We start from the raw sequence: 23949 nt of genomic DNA on the forward strand, positions 1-23949 counted from the left end.
TCCATCACAACGCTTTTAGAGGGGACTGTAATTTTCTGAACGTTAGCGCCACCTACTGTGCTGGAGTGTTACTCAGTGACCGTACGACGCGCATCCTGCAAATTTGCTGGTGCCAGACTGCAATTATGCATGGGCTGTGATTATATGTTTTACTATCACCATTCACCAGTGGATGGCAGACATAGCTGAGTTGCACTTATACTATGCCTGGCAAAGCAGACCCTCCTGTCTGGCATACTTTCTAGAACAGGTTGCCAAGTGCCCGAACCGTCGGTTCTTCCAAGCCTGCCTATTTTGTTTGCAACAAAAAACAAAAACTGAGGAGGATATTTGCAAGTGTTGTGAGAGAGGCACCTGACTTGAGACCTCCACTGTGAGGTCGATCAGGTGGAGTCTCCACTGTGGGAAATTTCCTATCTTATAACGCTTTTTGTTGCAAATATAAGATAGTTAAATTGTAAATGGTTTGAGTTTGTGACGAATCCTATCCACTAGTCATTTATCAGCTTGTTTTTAGGCATTTTATGCAGCCCTGCTCCAAAAATCCCATGTCTTCCACTTCTTTGGCTTGGAAATTATAACTTGATGAAACTGACTTGATGTTGAAACTGAGATTCCAAAATGGAGCCAAACTAAGGACTTTATTCAACAATATCTCATAGCCACTCATTATTGTTTACTAAAGACACTTTTTACCAAATAACCAAATATTTCACATTTCCGATCATCCCAAAGAAGTACACTTTAAAGGTATGAATGGGCGTTATCCATCTGGTCAATGTTTTTCAATGAAGAGAATTGTTTTAAGAAAATGTTTCTTTTGGTGTTGTTTTGAAAGCTGTTAAGGACGACATATGTCGCTCCCACATCCGGAAGTGGAGGAGGAAATGAAGAGGAAGACCCTCGGAACTCAGTTTCCCAGCATGCTTCGGGAGCGTGCATTTGACAAGCAGCCAATGGGCGCCATGACAGGCCGGCACATGACGTCGGTGGGCTGAAGAAAGTTCCTGGCGGCGAACAGCTCGACGTTCCCCCCACGGGAGAATCGCGCTTTGCGGGTAAGTTCACTCGTTTGGCTGCGATGCGTGTTCCCGACTGCATCTCGAGGGTCGTCAGAAAGGTTTTGGCCGACGGTCGAGTCTGAGTTTGTCGGAGAAGGTTCGAGCGTTTTACTGAGAACGAGCTTTGCTGGGCGCCCGGGCCTTGGCTATTTCCTGGTAAAGTGCTCCTAAGCTGTGCCTGCTGGAAGGAACAAGTTGAAAAAGTTGACTACGGGCCTTACACAAAAACTCTCTCGCCTTCCTGGCAGCTGTCGTGACCGAAGTCAACAAGCCATTCTTTCAGCCGTCCCCGTCGCGATGTGAGAGCTTGTCCTCAAGCTCGTTTAGCCATCGAGCTCTCAATGCACCACGGGCCGCCCAGTTGTGTGCACTTTTTTTTGGTTTTGGTTTTTAGCAATACAATGACCATACAGCTGCCTTTGCCTTCTAACTCAATTTGCATTCTCTTTAGTCTGAGTTTGCCCAAATGTCAGACTAAGTACATACATGCACTGTAAATAAATAATAGCACATGCGCAGTTGGGTTTGCCAGCCTTTGCAGTTGTGCTTTGCAGTGAACCGAGACAAGTCCTTTATCAGAAAGTGAACAAATGCGTCTTTCCACCACACATATTGTCTATGCAATCAAGATCAAGGCCGTTGCAGGCAATGGCTGTTGCACTTGCACTGTTGAGTCTCCTCCAAGGTTAATGTCGGTCCCTAAAAAAAAAAAGAAATCAAAAAACAGACATATCAAAGTGTCAAAGCCTTGATGTGGAGACGAAGCTGAAGAACATGCACAATATGTCCCTTAGTGCCACTGTTTCCCAACTAGTGATGCAATGAAAAAATATCTTCCTGGAACAAGACAGGTTGGCAGACATTCCCTGATGCTTTCTGCTTCTCCTTGTGTCCTTCAGCCTGTGAAAAAGTCAACGATGGCCTCACCGGTGTCCGTCTACAACTCCAGCGTCTTGGACGCACACATCTCCAGCGTGAGTCAGAGACCCTTTTTGTGAACATCAGTGGAAGGGGAGGAATAAGAAATAAAACCTGAATTTATCCCCATAGACCTCCCGAGAGTCTCTGAAGATGGAGTTGTTGGCCGACGTCACTCTGCTGCCTGGAGAAGAGAGAATCATAGGTGAGGGAAGACTGGCGCTCTTCATTGATCGACAATTCCTTTGACCTCCTCTTTCCCTGTGCAGACAAGGACATCATCTACGTGTGTCCGTTCAGCGGCGCCGTCAAAGGCAAAGTGTTGATTACAAACTACCGACTCTACTTCAAGAGCTCAGATGCGGTAAGTTCACATTGTCGCTGTATTTCAGGCAGCTCAGTTTTATTTACAAAGCGCTATGTCGCATAATGTCACCATGTGGACAGAAAAAAAATTGCGCAGTTTTAACATTTAGAGGCCAAGCGTTCAATCTGTTTGTCACTTTCAGTTGAAGTTTACTGGAAAAAAAATAGAATGCGAGCTCAAAGCTTGGTATTTGGCCTCATGATTGGAACAATGAGTTGACTTTTTTTTTCCTCTCCAGGATGTAGCAGTGACACTGGATGTTCCTCTGGGCACCATCAGCCGCGTGGAGAAAATGGGCGGGGCGTCAAGTCGGGGAGAAAACTCGTACGGCCTGGACATTACCTGCAAGGTCCTTGTCACTCAGCTGTTATCTTGACGTTTAGATCCAAGTGAGTTTTCTCACTCTCCTTGATTTGCTCTTTGTTATGTCAGGACATGCGAAACTTGAGGTTTGCCCTGAAGCAGGAGGGCCACAGCCGGCGAGACATCTTTGAGCTGCTCTTCAGACACGCCTTCCCCGTCTCAAACGGCCTGGTAAGAACACCATGTCCACAATCTGGCCTGCTGCAAATTTATCATCTTGCCGTATATTATGCCAATAGAAAATTCGACACGGCCCAAATCAAACGTTTACAATATAAGGTCAAATGGACCTCGCTGGTTTTTTTTTGTTTTGTTTTTTTTTCAAATCAAATTGTTTCAAATCAAATATTCATAAAAATGTTTCCCTTTTTTGTATTAAAATTATAAACAATTTTGAAAGATACATGATAGCACACTTATTTTAATTTTTTGTAACTATAAAGTACTAATTTGAGTGTTTCGCTGGCGTTAAAATTGTAAAACTAAGTCTTTAAACGTAATTAAAATTTGACAATTATTTTGTATTTGAAATTATAAATGTGAGTTAAGAGCCCAATTTTTTTGATGTAAGAAAGGTTCGTGAAAACGTCTCACAAAACACAGAGATAAACAGAGACAATACTAACATCAGCAACAGAATATTAATAAATCATTAAATAGAACACGTTTATATTTATATTGTTCTAGAATGTCTGTTTTAATATAAAACATATAAGTGGTTACACATAATTTTGAAGTGAGCGAAAGGTGCTTTGGCAGCGTTAACACTGAACTGAGATTATGTTTGTTTGACTTTAAATACGTGAACCTGCTGAACAGATGTTGGACTTGCAATGTATCTTTTTTTTTTTTTTTCCTCCCCCCATGTGACGTCCCTCTTGATTATTTTGTCCCCTTTGTCCAGCCTCTGTTCGCTTATGTGACTCAGGAGAAATATGAAGAGAATGGCTGGAGCGTTTACAGGCCTGTTGAGGAGCTCAGGCGACAGGTAAGACTGGAGAGTCGAAAAAAAAAAATGGATGTGTGACAGTGCACATGTGTTTCAGGGTTTACCGAACAGCAAGTGGCGTATTACTTTTATCAACAAGAACTACGAGCTGTGCGACACGTACCCGACCGTGCTGGCCGTGCCCTTTAAGTGTAAAGAGGAAGACCTGAGGAGAGTGGCTACCTTCAGGTCCAGAGGCCGCATCCCCGTAAGACTTCACATGGTTGGGTTGGGCTGGCGGGCAACTCCTGGCGCTAAGCGCTTGATGTTAACTCCGCCGCAGGTCCTGTCCTGGATCCACCGTGAGAACCAGGCGGTGATTGCGCGCTGCAGCCAGCCACTGGTGGGCATGTCGGGGAAAAGGAACAAGGACGACGAGCGGTACCTGGACCTGATCAGGGACGCCAACGACACCGCCAAGCTCACCATTTATGACGCACGTCCCAACGTCAACGCTGTGGCCAACAAGGTCGCTCGACTTCCCCTGAACATTTTTGGTCTCCGTCCCGCCGTGACCCCTGGCTTCTCCTTTCGCAGGCCACAGGCGGCGGCTACGAGGGCGACGAGTACCACAACGCCGAGCTGGTCTTCCTGGACATCCACAACATCCACGTCATGCGGGAGTCCCTGAAGAAGCTCAAAGACATTGTCTACCCCACAGTGGAGGAATCCCACTGGCTGTCCAGTCTGGAGTCCACACACTGGCTTGAACACATCAAGGTCAGCAAGTTTTCACATCTTCGTTCTGAGCAATGGCCAATCAATCACTTAAGTGCTTTATTTGTTGTTTGATGCCATTCTTAGGTTTGCTGAGTTATTAGCATTGTTACTCCGTCTTCTGTTAATTATTCCTCAACATCCCTCCTTTTCAGAAATCTTTAATATGCGCCCATGACTGATCACTGCAAGCATTTAGCCACACTAGCTAGCCATCCAGCGCATTACAATTATATTACAGCGCTGCTCTGGCTAAAGTGGCACAAAATTTGCCTCAGCCTCTTACTTCACTCATGAGGTGACTGATGTAGTGTTGCACACACTTGAAAATGATTGGAATCTGTTTTCTTATTCGTTGTGACTATAGTAAGGGGTAAAATACCAATTTTGACTCCCAAACTACTTATTTCAAGCCTTGCGTACTCATGTGGACAACATAAAGTAATTGACAGTAGCACAACAAAGCTAACGTTAGCCTATACCAAACTGGCAGCCAGCCCTTTCACACCAGAAGGTCTGTGTAAAATCTAAACGTGTGTGTGTGTGTCTGTGTGTGTGTGTGTGTGTGTGTGTGTGTGTGTGTGTGTGTGTGTGTGTGTGCGTGCGTGCGTGCGTGCGTGCGTGTGTGTGTGTGTGTGTGTGTATGTGTGTATAGCTTGTGTTGTCAGGAGCCATCCAAGTGGCAGATAAAGTGTCCAGCGGTAACTCTGTGGTGGTCCACTGCAGTGACGGTTGGGACAGAACGGCTCAGCTGACATCTCTGGCCATGCTCATGCTGGACAGCCACTACCGCACGCTCAAAGGACTGCAGGTCAGTAGGTGCGCCGTGTCCCGGCCGCACCATTACCGCCCAGCAGTGATGAAGCAGGTCTCGCATCCGTCTCTGCAGGTTCTCATTGAGAAGGAGTGGGTCAGCTTCGGACACAAGTTTGCATCAGTAAGGAACCCGTCTGTCCCAAGCGCCGCTGTGGAGGTTCACTTGGCTCTACAAAAACATATTGGTCTTTGTCTGTGTGCAGAGGATAGGTCACGGTGACAAGAATCATGCCGACCAAGACAGGTCGCCCATCTTTGTTCAGTTCATGGACTGCATATGGCAGATGACCAAGCAGGTATGAGAGTCACCTTTCTCACTTTTGACACTCTGTCGTTTTGTCGTTGTATGCTGTCTGGTACCACTAAAGGTGTGTCATGTGACTAATGGAAAGAAAAGGGGGACTGCCTAAAAGCATCATTTTTGTCAATACAATGACAAAGAACCCAAGAGTGGATATTCAACAAAACTAAAGTCTGCTCTTCAAGTCAACTCTACGACCTGTTTTTTGTTAACAAGGCTGGCCTCAAGAATTTTTTTTTTTTTTTTTGGAACGGCATGGCACACAACTGAAACAACACCTTCGTTTTGATTTGCAGAAGTAGTTTTTGTTGCAAACAAAAACATTTGGGTATATTATAATTTTTTTTCCGGGAATCCCCCCAGAATTTTCCTCAGTTTGCCGTAGGCAACATCTAGTAAATGCTTATCTGCATTTTCTGAAGAATTTCTAGGGTTTGTAATAAAAAAATAAATAATAATAAATGGTTTTGCGGCGCCCCTGCGATATCCTTGCCCTGACACTCTCAAGTAATGTTGATGCTGCCCGTTCTTGCAGTTCCCCACGGCCTTTGAATTCAACGAGCGTCTCCTGCTGACCATCCTGGACCACCTTTACAGCTGCCGCTTTGGGACCTTCCTCTACAACTGCGAGAGTGCGCGAGAACAGAATGTGAGCACGGCGGAGGGGGCTGCGCGTGTAACAGCAGAGTCCGGTGGAGCAGCGTTACCTGGAAAGCGGCTAACCGAGCGTGCGCGTGTTTAATTGGCAGGCCCTGCGGCAGAAGACTGTGTCGCTGTGGTCGTTGATCAACAGTAAGACGGACGTTTACTTGAACCCTTTCTACACGCCTGAGTCGGGGAGAGTCCTCTACCCGGTAGCCAGCATGCGCCACCTAGAGCTCTGGGTCACTTACTACATACGCTGGAACCCCCGCATCCAGCAACAGGTGGGAAACTCATGCCAGACAATAGCAGCACTGTGTGCACCTTTGGGTCAACGTGTTTATGGTCCTCTGTCTGCATGCATGTTTGTATGGTCACGCGTGTACGGAAACAGCAGAGTCCGGTGGAGCAGCGTTACCTGGAGCTGTTGGCGCTTCGTGACGAGTACATCAAGAAACTGGAGGAGCTGCAGCTTTCCGACTCGCCAGCGTCCCCTTCGGCGCGGCTGGCCAATAGCGGCTCCAGCGCCAACACCTCGTCTTCGTCCGCGTCGTCGCCAGCGCAGCAGCAGTACACACACCTACACACGCCCTTCTGAGGGTTGACCTCTTATGCGCGCACCCACTCTTCACTGCTAGTGTGACCGTGCAGTGCTAACAGAGAACGCTAATAGGACTTTTCATTTTTTATTTAGCAGGTGGTTACGTATGCAATATGGCACCGTGGAGCCTTGTCAACACACACACAGACACACACAAGCCTTAATGACGTCTGCTAACTATCATTCCAAGGGCTTGAACGCACACAGGTCATGAAGCCACTGTGCTGACTGAAGACGCACTAAAGACAAACGCACGCACGCACACACCATTCATTTCAAGTGGAGATGAGCGCACAGAGTTGAGGTGCTGCAAGGGGAAAAATGGGGTCATGAAAAAATTGGAATCCCCCTCGTCTGTTCAGTCGCCGGTTCCTCTCCCGGCTCGGCTCTTAAGAGAGCGGACAAGTCGGACGACGCGTTGTCGTGTCAGATGCGGACGTTTCCCCGCTCGCGCCAGAGATGGTATTGTTAACGTTCAGAGTTGCGCGTATTCTCCGAGTGACGCTCTTCCTTATGTCTTCGCAGCTATTCCGATTTGCATTTGGTCCATCGGGAGAAATGTCCGTGACGTAAAGTCCTGCTGTCCTTTGATGCAATAACGTTTTTTTCCGGAGCCAAAAAGCAAATCGGCGACACCCCCGCCGAGCTCGTCAGATGCTCGAGCGTCGTCCAAATGTGTGCCTTGATTTCCCCCCGCGTTTCATATGACTGCGCTTTGGTTTCCAGTCAACTTGACAGGGTACGATTTTCGTGGGCCCGTCAAATCACACTGTCCCAAAAGTGCTCTAAAACAGTGGTCCTGTGGCCCGTTGCTGACCAATTAATACAATATGTGCTTTTTGTGTTCTGGGATCCGCGAGTGGGTCTTATCACGACCACATTCATTTTTAAATTTCCTGTTTTAAAGCATCTGCACTGAAAACTAAGATAACTAGACAGATGAGTATTTTATTACATTTAGAACCGCATAAAAAGATGAGCAAAGTCAAATATTTTGAATCAACATTACAACTGTAGAACGGCATTGGAAAAAAAAAAAAAGACTGCTCAGGAAAAATGAATACGCCTTAAAATATAAAACTATTATTTTTAAATTGGTCAGCATGCTTCTTGCGTGATTGCTGCGACGCCACTCAAATATTCATGCTTTCCACATCAATTTGGTGGCACTTGTTAAAATCATTCACTGGGATTGTCCTTTTTAAGGATAAAGCCTTCCACTTTGGAAATAATACAATCGATGGGGATGAACTTAATTGGTCAGTATTTCTTAAGCTACATGTTTAGCTGCCCCTTTAGTCATTGTTTACTCCCATTATTTTCTGTTGAGAGCGGAACCCGTACCGGGCCCGCTGACCAGTTCCAAAATGTTCAACGTGAAAAAAAAAATTCGAAGTTGCGTCACCAGATTACATGCCGCTAAACGATCGCCAGAGGTCGAAGTGGCCACAAGTACAAATATCTTCATTCTACATTTTGGTTACTGATAATCCCGATTTTTTTGACTGTAAGCGACGTTCCAGTTTTCACGTTAGTGTTAAGCGTCACTCTGTCCCGGTACTTCTTGTGTGCCGTCATTCACTCTTCTCGTCAACTTGTTCTTAGTCGGAGAGAGTTCTTTTGAAAGTTGTCGAACAGCCATGCTCATTTCCCGCCATCCGTCCTGAAAAGCTCGCAAACAGGGTAATGCAGCCGATCGAGAGGCTTTCCTTGAGCTTTGCGGACATTGACTTCAGATGAAATCTATTTTTCTTGTCTTTTCTATAAACACTAGGATCAGGATGTGATTACCTCAGTCCAAAGCTATTTTGCGCTCTCATGTAAAACAATCAATTATCGAGAGTCAAATGTTGTTATTTTAATGGGGGAATGAAGGGAATGGTTGCCGGGTTTTTTTCTTGTGGGAAGCGCTCGTATACTACTCGACTTAACTTGACGTGTCTTTTTGTGGTTTGGTTCCTTTGCTGCTCTTGGTTTTTCACAAAAGGGAAGAAGCAACCAAGACCGCCATCAAACCTCCACAACTGCTTGGTTCTGTAAATATTATTGATTAAATTAATTTAAGATTGACGTGTGACGTATGTCTGTCACGTGGCCTGTGAGTGGGATGCTGCGTTCCGGGTTGGTCGAGACAAAGCATCGTCGCCTTCGTGCATCTTCATTGCCAGCATCTTTTCTTCAGGTTGGACGTTGCGTCGGTCCCTGTGTTTTCTTTTCTTGTGCATCCGGCTGCTTGTGTGCTTTTCTTCGTTGAACTTGGCTTGGACCTGATCCAACGTATTTGAGGAAACAGAACCGAGCCCCGCCCCCTGGTCCAAAACCTACGCCTGCGAACCAGTGTCCATCTCTCAGTCAGGGATGGCAGACGAAGCCGGAATTGGGGAGGACCCAACTGGATCTTGGACTTCGACCGTCAGCAGCACCGAAAGTGGACCCGATCCAGACAAGTGATTACATTTCACTTCCTTCCGCTTCAATCGCTTCTTTTTCTTTCAAATGTGGTTTTAGTTTACTTTTAAACCTTCTTGACACATCCTTGTACACTTTGGGTTCATTTTATCTGAGATAGGCCTGAAGACAATTAGAAGGACTTGGCCTTGCTGTTGATCAAGCTTGCAAACCGACCACACAAATGTTTACCATGTTAGCATCGTCCACTGGCGCATGCGCGCGTTAGTTGAGCGCACGATTGATGTTGCCTTCACGTCCTCAGGTGACTATTGCATTGTTAAACGTTCTCTAGTTGGTTAATTTGTGGCCTCCATTGTGATGTGGCATACACAATTGCAAAATCTCTATTTATACTTGTTGTCGTGTTTAAAAACACCGTTATTTAGTTTTAAAAAGCAGACGCTAGCAGTCAGTCGAGGATAAAACATTTTAGCCTCCTGCACTCGTAATTTCCATTTCCCAATTGGAAAATATCATCTTTCCCATACAACGTGAAGGCAGCATAAGTCACAAAGACTGGTATTTTAATGTAAAATTTTCTGAGTGCGTGTCACAGAAATCAACATTTAATGTTTGTGTGTGTTTAGTCCATCGGGTGGTCACGTGGAGTGGTGTAAACAGTTGATTGCAGCAACTTTGTCCAGTCATATCTCAGCCGCCTGTGACGTCATTACCAAGGTAGAATGCAATATGGATGTTTGTTGTGGTTGAGCGCGATTGCGTACACGCTTCGTTTGCAGCATTGCTACGTGTGCGACCCCCTTCTTTCTTTGCTGTGTCCTTCTCCATTTCTCTCTCTCGCGGACCCTTTTGGGCGCACGCACGGCAGGACTCTACGGATGAGAGTCTCCGTTGCCACGGTGACGAAGACGCCGAGCATTCCCCCATCGCTTTGGCAAGTGTCGGCTTCTCTTTTTTCTGGCCTTTCTCCTCGTTTTGCTTTCAGTTTCTCTTGTATGTGGCTTCACAAACTGTTGGGGTCCAGTGTCTTTTTTCCAAGCACCCCACGATCCCAAACAATCGATTTTATTATTATTATTATTATTATTATTATTATTATTATTATTATTATTATTATTATTATAGTTTATAGTATTAAATGCCTGAAAATGCTGAGCTTTTATCGTTAGTCTATGTTAGGTTAAAGAAATGAAATGAAAAATGCATGCTGATGTCTTTGAGAAGCGCTGTGGCGTTAAGAAATCCCACTGCTTGACTGTATGTGTCCGTGTGCACACAGAAACCTCCAGCACAGAGGCTGAAAATGAGTGACAAGGCAACTGCAGTTCCTCTCCTGCCAGGGGAAAGCATCCAGACCACCAGTGAGTTTGAAATGCTTGTCCTGTGACACTTTTGCTCTTCAAATGTCTCTTTTTTTTTTTTTTTTTTTTTTTAATACCCCCTCCCCTCTTTTCCTCCATGTTTGCAGTTGAGGACGTGATGTATATTTGTCCCTATAGTGGCCTTTTCAACGGAACTCTGACCATCACTGACTACAAGCTCTACTTCAGCAGCACAGAAAGGGTAGCGCACAACTCTGTATCTTGTCAAGACAAGTTACTCCGCAACTACACTTTGTCAGTTATGTTTATGATCAGCTTTCCAATTCCTTTTTGTAGGAAGTCAATTAAGGGCAACACGTACATTCCTCATTTTGTTTTTTGACACTTTGCCATTCATGTTCATGTCGTTTTACAGCATTTCAGTTTGAGAGTGTTTTCAGCAATCCCAGGTTTTGCGGTAAATACGGTACTCTGATTTCAACTGTGGAATGATATATTTGGATTCAGGAAAGTCCATTTGTTCTGGCTGTCAACCTGGGCGTCATCAGCCGCCTGGAGACTGTGGGCATCCCCAACCGAGGTGACAACACCGAAGGACTGGAGCTGGTCTGCAAGGTAACGAATGCCGTTCACGCAGGCCCAGCCTATCCCTAATCTCTTGGACCTATCTGCCCAGGACCTGAGGAGCCTGAAGTTCACCTACGAGACAGGGAGGGGCCACGCAAACATAGCGAAGATGCTGGCCTCGCGAGCTTTCCCGCTTTCCCACCAGCTGGTCAGTTAAAAGTTGTCATGTTAAAACAGTTTGGCAATCGATGTCATTATCTCCCTTGTGCACGCGCAGACCTTATTCGCCTTCCGCTACGAGCAGCGCTTCCCCTCTGACGGCTGGAAGGTATACGAGCCACTGGCCGAATTGCGGCGGCAGGTAGGAACCCGCTTCAATGTGAGATAAACTTCTACATATGTGCAAAGAATAACGTAGAGAAGGAAAAGCCAGTAAAATAAAAAGAAAGGTTACAGCTCACGCTAACTAGCCAAAGAGGCCTATTCTAACATCACCTTGCAACGCTCAGGGTCTCCCCAACGAGAGCTGGACCATCAACCGACTGAACGCGTCCTACCAGCTGTGCGACACGTACCCCGCCACCCTGGTGGTCCCCGCCAACGTCTCGGACGAGGACATCAAGCGAGTGGCGGCATTCCGGGCCAAGCGCCGCATTCCGGTGGGCTTTAGGGCATCACTCATTACACCACAACACATACTTTATATAAGTCAATATCGGTCCAAAATACATTTCAAGTTGTTCATTGCAATTCTTACCTGAAGCTGAGCATCAAAATGAAACTGAGAATTAAATGCTAACGTACCATGAAGGGAAATGTCGTAGGCTCAAGGGCTAACAATTAGCATTTCTCATCTCTGTTTATTATTGCATATGCAGGGAATCGTCATCCTTTGTGAAGAAGGACTAAAATATGTGCTGTCCTGATGAACTGAGAGAGGAGATTTCTAAAAAAATATAAAATAAATTGTTATTGATCCCAATGATTGCCCAGTCACACGTGTTTTTCTCGTCAGGTGCTGTCGTGGCTCCACCCCGAGTCGCAGGCGGCGCTGGTGCGCTGCGGCCAGCCGCTGGTGGGCCCGGCCGACCGCCGCTGCAAAGAGGACGAGCGCCTCCTCCAGACCATCATGGACGCCAACGCGCACTCCCACAAGCTCAGCATCTTCGACGCCCGACAATTCAGCGTCGCCCGTAGCAACAAAGTGCGTCAACCGCCACGCCATCCGACACGGGAGGCACATCGCTGAAACTCGGCTTGTTCTCGCAGGCGAAGGACGGCGGCTACGAGAGCGAGAGCGTGTACGCTAACGCGGAGCTCAACTTCCTGGAGATCCCCAACATTCACGTGATGCGCGAGGCCCTCAGGAAGTTGAAGGATGTGCTGTATCCTGACATCCAACAAGAGCGCTGGCACTCCAACCTTGATCACACACATTGGCTCCACTACATTCAGGCATGGTCGTTGCCTCACTCTGTTTTTTTTTGTTTTTTTTATTCCTCCAATCTGTGCATTCCTTTAGCTGCTTCTGTGTGGAGCGTCCCAAATGGCATCCAAGCTGGAGCGTGCAAAGACATCAGTGGTGGTCCACTGCAGCGACGGCTGGGACAGGACGTCTCAGCTGACGTCTCTGACGATGCTCATGCTAGACAGCTACTTCCGCACGCTCCGAGGATTCCAGGTCCGTCTCTCGGTCCGGAGGCGGCACACGCACACTTTGTCCTCAGTCTCCTCTTTCTTCTCTTCTTCTTGTAGGTTCTGGTGGAGAAGGAGTGGATCAGCTTTGGACACAAGTTTGCTGCCGTAAGAACGCGACTCGCACGCCAGGCCTGACCACAGTTAAACCCCTAAATTGGAATTAGGAATTAATTTGTCTTTTATTTGTACACAGATGTTCTGCAAGTATTTTTATTAATTTTTTTAAATGACTGAAATGGTTTTGCATCTTTGGTTCCTCAGCGCGTGGGCCACGGCGACGACGACCACGGCAACTCTGAGCGTTCGCCGCTCTTTGTTCAGTTTGTGGACTGCGTGTGGCAGATGAGCCGGCAGGTGCGTAGCCGGCCAGGACAAAACTCTCCAGGGCCTTTCCTCCGTGACCCCCGTGACCTTTTCTTCCAGTTTCCTGCAGCCTTTGAGTTCAACGAGCTTTTCCTGATTACGCTGCTGGACCACCTGTACAGCTGCCTCTTCGGAACTTTCCTGTGCAACAGCGAGCAGGAGCGCGCGACCCAGGTGAGCACGGACGAACCTGCGGCCCGATGACGGCGCTTCGCTAACTCCTCTTGTCCTCTGTAGGAGCTCCAGAACCAAACGGCGTCTCTGTGGTCCTACATCAACAGGTAAGAGGACAGGTTGACGACATCGCGGTCCAGTCTGACCTGTGTTTGCCTGTGTCGCACTCAGCCAGCCCGAGGACTTCAGCAACCCTCTGTATGTCCACGAGCGCCACAGCGTGCTCTATCCACTAGCGTCCTGCATGCATCTGGAGCTGTGGACGACTTACTACGCACGATGGAACCCTCGCATGAGACCGCAGGTGGGCATCTCCTCTCTCGAATGACAGCACGTATCTCAAAAGCACACAAGTCAGGGTGCTCGTATCTCAAGGCGACCGTGGACTTGAACTCGGTTGATCCTGAAATGTGCTTGAATCAAACATTCATTGAGAATCTTGACGGAACACAAAAAAAGCAAAACTTGTCTGTTTGGCTATATGGGTGTGCAAAATGACTTCAGGTGTTGTAAAGTGCGTTTGTGCAATGTGGAGAATTGATCTGCTTGGCTTTGCAGGTGGCTCAGCATCAAATGCTGAACAATCTGCTGCTGTTGCGGGTTCAACTTGAGCAGAGGGTAGAGGAGCTGCGCAGGGAGGTCCAGGCCAACTCTCCAGCGGCGTCGCCCGAACGCGCCGCCGCGATGGCTGCGGTCACCCCAGTCTGACGGACACACGCTGGTTGGTGCCCATTGACACGACAAGTTCCACAACATAAGCGCTCCCCAAGAGTGGCCCTTACCTTTTTGTCAGATTACACGTGCATCAAAATACGTTGAAGTCACGTTGACCCCTCCCACGCACTAAGCTTGAAAACGGGTGATCGATCGGGAGCCGACTGTGGTGTAAATATCTCAGGGCCTTGCCAATGCAAGCAAGACTTATTTGTTTCCATGTATTGGTATAAACTTTTAGATTTTTTTTTTTTTTTTTTGGTGTGTGCTTGTGCTGCCTTTAAGGCCAGGACAAAAAAACAAAACAAAAGTAACTCCCAATCTCATTCTCTGTTTTTTTTAATTTTTTTTTTTATTTAGCTTCTGCATCCCGGTCGCACGTAAACAGCTTCATAGATGCACTCATTCACGTTAAACATTCCGCTTTCAGTCTTGAAACACGTTTTTCTAAATGTTGGTTAATATTATTGTTGTTGCTATTGTGATCTTCATTGTCTTCATTGTAGGAGGTTAGTATGATGGAATAATTATATAGGTCGTCGTCGTGGAAAGAACACAGCAAACGTGAGCACGAAGCGTTGCGGTTGCCAACAAGACAATCAGAGCGGATTCTCCAGTTTGAGAGTCAGTCAAAAAAAATGTCCAAGTAAGCTCCCTTTACTACCAAGTAACTACCAACAATGTTTGCTACACTGTTGCCGACAAAAGGAATCAATCAATGGATGAAAGAAAAAGTCACATTTTCCAGGATGCTCGAAAGCTTCATGTCAGTCAACTCAACTGATTGTGTATACAATTTACCATTTCTCATTAAATTAAACCAAAATGTGCATTGTGACGCTCGTGTGTGTGTGGCGTGTGCACGCCGATCACCGTTTCAATGCTTCTGCGTTTGCGTGTCGTCACACCACGTTGCGGCCATGTCCAGGTTCAGCGCTGGCATGGTCCAGGAGAGTTTGCTGCACTGCAGCACAACAAACAAAAAGTAATCAACTCAAGTCCACTCGTAACAAACAAAAGGTAATCAACTCAAGTCCACTCGTATCAATACAGCCGTGCTTTGAGATACGAGTTGGATTTGTTTTGTGACCAAACTCCTATCTCAAACCTTTTCCCAGACATCATTCACGAGAATTCAAACAAATGAAACCGTTTTTGCTGTGCCCATCTTGCCCTCACGGGGGCAGTAGATGGCAGCCGGACAGGGCTGGGCTTACTTTGTGTAGAGAAATTACCTAGGGGGTGGAGTAAAACCTCTCAGCATAGAGAATCTATGTCAGTATAGAGAAATTACGTAGGGGCTACGTAAAATCTCTCTCCATAACAGCAAAATAAGATGTACATCTGACCTACAGACAAGATTTTTTTCTTTTTAACCAGGCTGTTGTTTACCTTGTGGTTCTGTCGCCAGCACTGAGTCCGGAGCGTCAGCTTTCACCATCTCCGCGTTCAGGCTCTCTGTCATCGCCACACAAGGCGTGGGGTGAGTGGACAGACGGTTGGAGAAATGCGTGTGCGTGCATCTTACGTTGGATGCCGAAGCACAACTTCTTCTTCTGATATGAGATGTAGCTGCTGATGGCACCCACCAGCGCCATGCCCACCGCGCTCACGATTCCCGCGATGGTGCCGACCTCCGCTGTGGTCCCTACACGCACAAGCATCCGCTCAACTTCTCACACTCCTCGGTCAAACGCATCCGAGTCATCTGCAGTAGACTTACCGATGTTGTCATCGTGTTGGTTGACGTGATCGCGTTCGCCGCTTGGTCGTCCACCTGAATACACACAAAACCAAAAGCGTCAACACCACTTTGGCAAACGATTCGTCTTGACGGGCAAGCGGCGGTGGTCGTCACCTTTGCCTTTGTCAGGTTTGTAGCTGTTGTCGTTGCTGACGTCTATCAGGTCGTTGTCGGAAAATCCGCCTGTACTCACAAGCACGGCAGGTGAGAGGTCAGTGATGTAAAAGCAGGATGCTTCATGCATATGCGTACCATTGAATGCAGCCAATAATTAACTGAATCGGGAATAAGTGCAGGAGGGAAACACAGGAATGCTACTATTAACCCCTAACCCTGGATGACCCACCTGCAGGCCGACCCCCCTTGCCCTTATTGGTGGTGGTGATGTCGTTGTTGGGATCCAAGGCGTCGGCCAGGTCAAATTCGTCCGCGGCTGCCGGTGTTCAAAATGAGGGACGGGTGGAAACGTGGCAAAGGGAAAAGCCAAAAGAAAGAAAATGGCGAGCCGTGTGGCCGCATGCGGGATGAAACGTCACATAACCTTACCTAGTTTGCCTTTGGGCTTGACCGGAGCCTTGGTACCTGTAGGGGACGGTGTGACACATGGATAGCATGTATTATTATTGGATTATTTGGAATAGGATGATGCATGTATTTTACCTGGCAAAGGCGTTGGTGTGGCTGTGATAAAAAAACAACAAAAAAAAACAACCATGAGGTCAGAAGTATCATATTTGATAGGATTTTTCAAATTTGCTATTTGGTCAATGCCTGGAAATGGAAGACATCCTTTCCTTTGGGCTGTAGCGTTCTCAGACTTTTGAGGCCTCTACTTATGATAGTACAGATGCATGTTGCTGCAGTACCAGGAAAAAAGTGTAATATTAATCACAGTATAACATTAAAATTGGAAGACTTTGACTCCTCCTTTGTATTAGCAATGTTATTAAACTGCTCTTCAGTAATACTACTGTAAAATAATCAGTAAGTATTTAAAACGATCTACACCGGGTAACACCTGTCACCTGAACTGGAAGCAATTGCTTTGTTTTCATTTGTGAAATTTAAACGTAATGTAAAAACATTGGACTGATTTTTTCCTGGAGTGCGAGTAATACACCCTTGTACCTTTGATGCATTTTCAAATTGGCCACAATTTCATCTTAAACGTGCAATATGGTCAACTTTTTGGGTAGCAAATTCCCAGTTGTAAAGCCACACTGTTGATTATTTGTAGTGGTCAACTTTGGGCATGTTGTGTGCCTATGAAGACTTACTTTGCGCGTTGGCGGCGTCCAGCGCGTCGCCCAAGTCGAATCCCTGAGGCCGCACTGCAGCAACAAACACAAAAAAACACAATAAATTCCAAATTTGCCTTCCAGAACACACTGGCATTCTGCTGCACACAAAAGGACGACAAAGGGACTTTTGTGCGCCTTCTTGCAGCCCACAGGAGGCTCAACGTGAGTCAATGTCTTTTTCATTCTCCTTCTATTGACCATTATTGTTATCGTTATTATAATTATGGTTATTGTGAGTGCATTTTCACTTGCGTTCAGGAAACCAGTCACCTTAAAAAAACAAAAAGGATGGTTATTGCTGTGGGTATGACAATGGACAAGAGAACGATGCGCTCATAATCAATGGACCGGACCGTTATTCTTTGTTATGGGCCTGGGCTGCGACACAAAATAGACAGCACGCATGCGCACGACAATGGGTGCCTCTTGTTTTTGGTTCTTATTAATGTTGTTGATTACCTTGCATCACGAGCATCATCATCATCATCATTGCCAGCGGAAGCAACGACGGACTTTCATGAGCAGGCGCCATGACGAACAGAACCGAACCGTCCACGAGCAGTCCACGAGCCGTCGGATGTGTTAAGTAGGAGTTTTTCAGGGGCGTGTTCAAGCCCCCACCCTGTGGCATCCGGTATGTCCTTACAAAATAAAATAATATGTGGCGTCAGTTCCGGAGAAAACAGGGGAGCTGTTATTTTTCGGTTATGTTGCTACAAACAGCCCATAAGTAAATCTGACGAATTTAGTCATAAAAATTTGTAAATAAGTTTTTGCATAACGATAATGGACAACTCGTTTTTTAATGACTCACACTTGCAAAAAAATAAATAAATAAACATTTGTGAGTGTGTTTTTTGTTACTGAGGTTACAATAAACCCCATACGTAGGTAGAATCAAGGCGAGATTTTCCCCAAAACATTTTTCAAATGATCTAACGAAATCTCATGGGGATTTATGCTCTTCGGTTAACATTGTGCAATCAGGATCTGAAGAAAAGCAACAATTTGTCTTATTGGTTTTTCACCCCTCAATTTGTTACCTCACGTGCGTTGCTCAAGGTGTCAAACACAAATTATGGGCGTGGCTTGTGTCGTCGGGGACGGCAAGGAGCCCAAAACCGGGACATTTAACTCGGAGCATGCCACACGTCAGCTGAACCCGACCTGAGCGGCACCGACGAGATGGGCGATAAAGAGGGCACCAGGTACCTTTTAAACCTATTTTATTTTTTGCATTTTCCTTTGCTTGCGCTCATAGCTTGATTGCATGCCAAAAGCAACTCGTGGCTTTTCCAGCACTTTGTATTTTTTTTAAAAAAACTAACAAAAAATGCGTCAGGAACAAAAGCGGTGGTGCAACCACCCAATGAATATTTGTGAGGAAACCCAAGGAAAAAAGAAAGGGATGAAGTTTAATAAGATGATTAGGTGATTTGGTGCTGGTGGTCGGGGGCGGTTTCAGCTGTTAAAGGTTCGGCATTGAATAGCATGGGATTGCTAGGAATTATGTCATGGGGGGGGGGAAGAAACCCTCAAAACTGTGTGTACTCAGGTTTGTGTGACAAACGCATAAAAGTTTAAAAAAAAAAACTTTCTCCAAATATAAGAACATCAAACATCTTTGGCATTATGTCTTGCATAGGTTGACGTGTACTTGTTAACTTTTGGCCATCAAGGAAAATAATAACTTGCACAAATCTAAGTTTCTTTCAAGTCAGAAAACACACGTGTTCATCCTTCACAAACTGTGGTGCTCCCAAAACACTGGCTTCCTCTTTAACAACCGGGGGGGGGGCCGACCCCATTCTCGATATTGAGACTCACCAAAGGCAGAAAATGTGATGAGGTGTTCGTTTCCCTGTTTTTTTTTTTTGTCATCTCATATCTATGAAATCGGTCTTAAGGTCACTGCAAATAGGAGCCAGTGTTGAGCGTGACTGCTTCTTGTTTGCATAGAAAAAAAAAATTTCCTCCAAAAACACCAAATTTACATGAAAGTGTCTTGTGAAAAATGAATTGTGAAGAACACATTTGAGCAAGTGCCGCTCGTTTCCTTCCAGAGTGTTCAAGAAGATCAGCCCCAACGGCAAGGTAGGTTCAATTCCGCCGGCACCATGTGTAGGTGAGCGCTGACGATTCTCCACTTTGCAGCTCAGCGTGTATCTGGGCAAGCGTGTCTATGTTGACCACTTTGATCACGTGGATCCAGTGGGTAAGTAAGTGTACATGTACACTACATGTACATAAAACTTGCAGAGTGATGTTGAGATGTTTGCTGGTGCAGATGGAGTTATCCTGATGGATCCTGAGTATCTGCAAGATCGCAAAGGTAAAGCAAGCAATCTGATCTTCAATTTTTTTTGTCTGCCAAGTTGCACCATTATCGCCAACATCAAAATACAAAAGCATAGTTGGCCCAAGTGTTCATCAAAACCAGTGGTATTCCTAAAAAAGGATTTAATATTATTGTAAGCCAAATACCATCATGTAGTTAGAACAAAAAATCTTAAATCTAAAAAACAATTGTAAGCAGTAAAATCATGATTCAATAAAACATTGTACTTAAAATTGAACCTAATTAAATATTACAAAACAACCTTTTTTTTTTTTTTAAGATTAAAAAAGTGAAATACAGTTGAATTCTACATAGGTAGTAATTTACTTTAGGCACCGCTAGACGGCACTAGTGTACCACTAGTGGTAGAGGTTACCACAGCTTGATAGTTACTGTCCTTCATTAGTACCCTAACGTGTTTTTTTTAATTTATTTTTTTTGTCATAAATGCTTTTGAACAGGGGTGTGTGTAGACTTCTTATATTCTATTTTTGGCACTTATGCACTTGTAATTGAATGCCATGTGCATTTGTTTGCCTCAAAGTGGTACACTAAAGACTTGCACTTCAGTTGTCTTCAACTTCCACGAACATTTGATTATTTTGAACTTTTAATTTGGTTGAATTCCGATTGACCGTCCATATGTTTCTATTGGATCATCAAGGTTTCCTTTGTCAAATTTCAAGAATTGATATTTTTGATGAGCACACTTCAACTTGGTGTGAAAACGTGGAGATGCCTTCTCATGGCCAACGCAAGTGTCGTTCGTGTCGGCAGTGTTCGTGACCCTGACCTGCGTGTTCCGTTACGGTCGGGAGGAGTCGGATGTCTTGGGTTTGCCCTACCGGAAGGATCTCTTCATCAGCCTTGTCCAAGCCTTCCCTCGTGTCCCCGATCAGAAGCCACTGAGTGTTCTCCAGGAGAAACTGCTGCGCAAACTGGGCCAGCATGCGCACCCTTTCTGCTTCAACGTAAGACTGCTTAGCCGCGTCATGTCGAGCTGCTTTTTGGGGAGGAGCCTAATGGGCTGTGTTCAGATCCCCCCGAACCTGCCCTGCTCGGTCATTCTGCAGCCCGCACACGACGATGTGGGCAAGGCGTGCGGTGTGGACTTTGAGATCCAGGCCTACTGCGCCAAGTCAGTCAGCGAGAAGATCGTTCAAAGGTTGCCTCCAGATGAATGGCGGAGTCATTTGCAACATACATACCCTACAAAATGTGTATATATAGGTATATAAATTTTTTTAAATTCTGCTTTCTTCCAGGAACACTGTGGAACTGGTCATCCGAAAGGTGCAGTACGCCCCGGAGAAGATGGGCCCGCAACCCAGCGCGGAGAGCACTCGAAGCTTCTTGTTGTCCGAGAGGCCGCTCCACCTCGAGGCATCACTGGATAAGGAGGTGAACCTTTTTCCAAACATGTCATCGGAACGGAGCATCAACTTTTTGGGATAACCCGATGGTTCGGTCCTGGGCATCCCAATAACAATTTCAAAAAATATTTCCACGCCATTCGAGCAGCTACAAAGCTGAAGTTCATGACAAGCAGCCATCTTGAAATGTGTCCGATCCACTTTTTTTTTTTCCCCAAATTGTGCCACTTAATAATTTCACGCCACATGCTCTACCATACCATACCAGCTGTACTACCACGGCGAGCCCATCAACGTGAACGTGCATGTCTCCAACAACTCCAGCAAGACTGTCAAGAAGGTGAAGATCGCAGGTGAGCTGCCGTCGGACGTTCGCGCACATGTCTTCGTCGCTTGACGCCGTTTGCCCCATCTTGCTCCCCCGCAGTGCGACAGTACACTGACGTCTGGATTTTCTTTAAGGATCAGTTTAAGTGTCCCGTAGCCCAGCTGGAGGTCGAGTGAGTTTGTGCAAGCAAAATTTTCGCCATCCTGTTAGCTTTTTTTGGCGCACCCTCTTACGACTGTCAATCAGTGAGCAGGTCTGCGCCAGTTCCACCTTCTGCCAGGTGTACACGCTGACACCGTCCATGGGGGATAACCGCCATAAGCAAGGCCTGGCGATGGATGGCGACCTCAATCACCACAACACCAACCTGGCCTCCAGCACTATGTATATATATATCCCCCCCCCCCACACACACACACACACTGTCTGTGTGTTTCGGTCTGTCCCCCCTCTGTCCGCCCGCTATCCTTTGTTTTTGGACAATTATTTCTGTTGCAGAATGAATGAAGGCTGCAACAAGGAGACGCTGGGCATCATGGTGTCCTATCGCGTCAAAGTCAAACTGGTGGTGTCTCGGGGCGGGTGCGTCCAAAACCTTATTTATGCCTTGCTCGTTTAGATGTGTCCAGGGTTAGTTTTAATGCCGTTTTTCGAGCCAAGTGTATTTTTTTTTTTTCCCTAAGGTTGAATTTTGTTAATTTTAGTATTAAAGTTTGACCTTCTGTATGTGTCCAGAAATCTCAAAATGTAGCCTTAAAATTAACTATGAAAGGCTTTGACACTGTAATTTTAGTTTGTGTATGTGAATTTTTAATTGTAGGTTATTGGTTTTGGTTAACTATAAAAACCTTAAATTCTACTTTGATCATTTGGATGTGCACATTGCTAATCTCGCTCTTCAATATATATATATTTTTTTGTGGCTGGTGTGCGCGCATGAATGCAGGGACATGGCAGTGGAGCTTCCTTTTTTTTTGATGCATCCCAAACCCAGCAACCAAAACCCAGGTGACACACACACACACACACACACACACACCAAAATCATCCCGATTAATCTTCATAAACCGTCAGGATTAAAGCACAATTTAATTTATGGTGTTCACAGCGGTTCCACAAGCTGGAGCTGGAGCTGCCGCTGCCGCGGGTACCGACCTCGATCACGAGTAAGTGAGCTTGGCCGAGCCAGTGGTGTGAGTAGTAACGTGACGGGAGTCCCCCAATTTTTCCAAATGACCAATGGTCTGAAGGGCGACTCCAATTTGAGAACGATGACAAGTCACTTTAAATGAGCGTTGCTTTTTGCTAAAAATGTGACCTAAACGGACCATTATTGGTGAGAGAAGCGGTAGAATAGTTAGTCGGGAATTTATTTTGTTGTGGAGGATTTTTGACACGCTTGTGGCCATTTTGTTTGTCATCTACTTTTTCTTCTGCAGCCCTTCCCCTGAAGCCGACGACCTGGTTTTCCATGACTTTGGCCGCCTGGATTTAGAGGATGACCCTCTGTGTTAACTGTCGCCACGGTTACCATCGGAGCAGCAGTGACGATCTTTGATTATACACAAATCTTTTTATTAGCTGGGTGGGAAACATTTCACAGTCCATGTTGCTCTGGCGCAAAAGTTTGTCCAAATAAAGGTGCAGAAAACAACTCGACTTCTCTTCATGTTTGCTGCAGCGGCGGCTCCAACATGACCTCGCAGGTTCGTCCCAGTTCTCCCAGTTTGACTTTGGCGTACTCGGCTCTGTTGAGTGCCATCTGGCAGTCTTTCCTTGAGGAATAGGTGGAACCCTCGTGAGGTTGGCCGGTGGCAACCTGAATGGAGTGACGCGACAAATCCATGTTATATTATAGCTTGAAAATGTGCCATGTGCACGTGTGTTACCTGCGTCAGGTAGCGGATTTGGCCACTTAATTCACTCTCTACTCTGTTGACGGAGCTCTGGAACTGGACCAGCTGTCTGTCTAAGAGGCTGGCGTTGTGCTTGTCTTTGGAAAGTTCCATCACAATATTGCCTGCACAAAAATGACAATCGAATCGGTCACCCCCAAATCTTGAGTTAAGTATAAAAGTATATTGACGGGATCAGCAGAAATGTAGTGCTGTGCATGAGGGGGTGATGCTTTGGCTACAATACACAAAGTTTCCTTTGTTTTGTCATTATTTTAGTGAACTATCTTTTATTTCTGAGCTGGAATATTTTTACAGTGCATTAAATAATATGCCTTGCCAAGGTGTGAAATGCTTGCTGTGGTGTCACGTGTCTATCATAGCTGATCACGGAATTATCGATCATTGCATTTCAAACGCACATTCACTTGTTACATTTGGCAGGTAAAACGGCAACATCCGCGTAATGGAAAAACAACAAAAGTCCTTTGTTAGCTGACCAGCACACTGCAGGATCATCGCAATCTCCTTCTCAACCTCCTCCAGGACTCGCAGGCGCTCGTTCGCCATCGTCAAGTGGGCTTAAATCTGGAGGGAAGTGTCGTCGTGAAACACCAAACGCGTCCGAACCGAAGAGCAAACCCAGCAAAGCAAGTACACTGCGCACGCGCTCGAAGGACGCCATCTTTTTGGGGTTCTACGGGTCGCCTTCTAAGTCAAAAATGTGACGTATGCAAAATGCGATTCGTTTACATTTTGTTACTAAGATGTAAGGCTATTTTAAACTTCTTGCCACAATGAGGATTATTGGACAATGATTGTACCAAAATGAACATCTTAATGATCCTATTTATTTAGCAAAATAGGATTCATCATTTTAAACCGTGTTATCTTAATCGGGGGAACCGGGGTATTGATAGTTCCATGTAGATGGTCCTTAATTAAT

General features: G+C 45.9%; 5 protein-coding genes across 7 annotated transcripts; 3 read left to right on the forward strand and 2 right to left on the reverse strand.

Moving 5' to 3' along the window:
* Positions 1-863: 863 nt before the first annotated feature.
* mtm1 (myotubularin 1) lies at positions 864-8844 on the forward strand. 2 transcript variants are annotated; one of them, XM_088374367.1, is made up of 16 exons: positions 864-1058; positions 1961-2035; positions 2112-2184; positions 2249-2343; positions 2585-2695; positions 2779-2880; positions 3614-3697; positions 3756-3905; positions 3981-4166; positions 4235-4417; positions 5070-5225; positions 5304-5351; positions 5434-5526; positions 6067-6180; positions 6281-6457; positions 6571-8844. In XM_088374367.1, the coding sequence occupies exons 2-16, from the start codon at positions 1979-1981 to the stop codon at positions 6769-6771; spliced, it is 1830 nt and encodes a 609-aa protein (XP_088230493.1). In that variant the 5' UTR covers positions 864-1058; positions 1961-1978; the 3' UTR covers positions 6772-8844. The 2 variants fall into 2 exon arrangements, with proteins under 2 accessions (XP_088230493.1, XP_088230486.1); XM_088374360.1 differs by having other exon boundaries at positions 866-1058; positions 6568-8844.
* Positions 8845-8883: 39 nt separating this feature from the next.
* On the forward strand, positions 8884-14854 carry mtmr1a (myotubularin related protein 1a). Its single transcript, XM_088374315.1, has 18 exons — positions 8884-9221; positions 9813-9903; positions 10055-10120; positions 10466-10547; positions 10655-10749; positions 11016-11123; positions 11185-11283; positions 11353-11436; positions 11585-11734; positions 12091-12279; positions 12345-12530; positions 12598-12756; positions 12831-12878; positions 13035-13127; positions 13197-13310; positions 13374-13417; positions 13482-13614; positions 13869-14854. Exons 1-18 carry the CDS (start codon positions 9133-9135, stop codon positions 14016-14018), a joined length of 1980 nt encoding a protein of 659 aa, XP_088230441.1. The 5' UTR covers positions 8884-9132; the 3' UTR covers positions 14019-14854.
* Positions 14346-17696, reverse strand: cd99l2 (CD99 molecule-like 2). Its single transcript, XM_088374530.1, has 10 exons — positions 17529-17696; positions 17046-17099; positions 16429-16449; positions 16315-16350; positions 16115-16201; positions 15883-15951; positions 15748-15801; positions 15553-15672; positions 15417-15482; positions 14346-14988 (listed from the first exon to the last, which is right to left on the reverse strand). Exons 1-10 carry the CDS (start codon positions 17599-17601, stop codon positions 14927-14929), a joined length of 642 nt encoding a protein of 213 aa, XP_088230656.1. The 5' UTR covers positions 17602-17696; the 3' UTR covers positions 14346-14926.
* A 454-nt stretch (positions 17697-18150) lies between these two features.
* Positions 18151-22762, forward strand: arrb2b (arrestin, beta 2b). 2 transcript variants are annotated; one of them, XM_088374478.1, is made up of 14 exons: positions 18152-18277; positions 19133-19163; positions 19224-19284; positions 19357-19401; positions 20185-20378; positions 20445-20572; positions 20673-20808; positions 21049-21133; positions 21208-21280; positions 21355-21492; positions 21607-21690; positions 22055-22116; positions 22217-22274; positions 22548-22762. In XM_088374478.1, the coding sequence occupies exons 1-14, from the start codon at positions 18255-18257 to the stop codon at positions 22621-22623; spliced, it is 1194 nt and encodes a 397-aa protein (XP_088230604.1). In that variant the 5' UTR covers positions 18152-18254; the 3' UTR covers positions 22624-22762. The 2 variants fall into 2 exon arrangements, with proteins under 2 accessions (XP_088230598.1, XP_088230604.1); XM_088374472.1 differs by having other exon boundaries at positions 18151-18277; positions 20185-20572.
* Positions 22662-23698, reverse strand: med11 (mediator complex subunit 11). Its single transcript, XM_088374552.1, has 3 exons — positions 23504-23698; positions 22998-23128; positions 22662-22927 (listed from the first exon to the last, which is right to left on the reverse strand). The coding sequence occupies exons 1-3, from the start codon at positions 23571-23573 to the stop codon at positions 22775-22777; spliced, it is 354 nt and encodes a 117-aa protein (XP_088230678.1). The 5' UTR covers positions 23574-23698; the 3' UTR covers positions 22662-22774.
* Between the last annotated feature and the right edge of the window lie 251 nt (positions 23699-23949).

The sequence above is a fragment of the Syngnathus floridae genome, chromosome 1 (assembly GCF_059516105.1).
Source record: "Syngnathus floridae isolate MCC-2025c chromosome 1, RoL_Sflo_1.0, whole genome shotgun sequence".
Lineage (NCBI taxonomy): Eukaryota > Metazoa > Chordata > Actinopteri > Syngnathiformes > Syngnathidae > Syngnathus > Syngnathus floridae.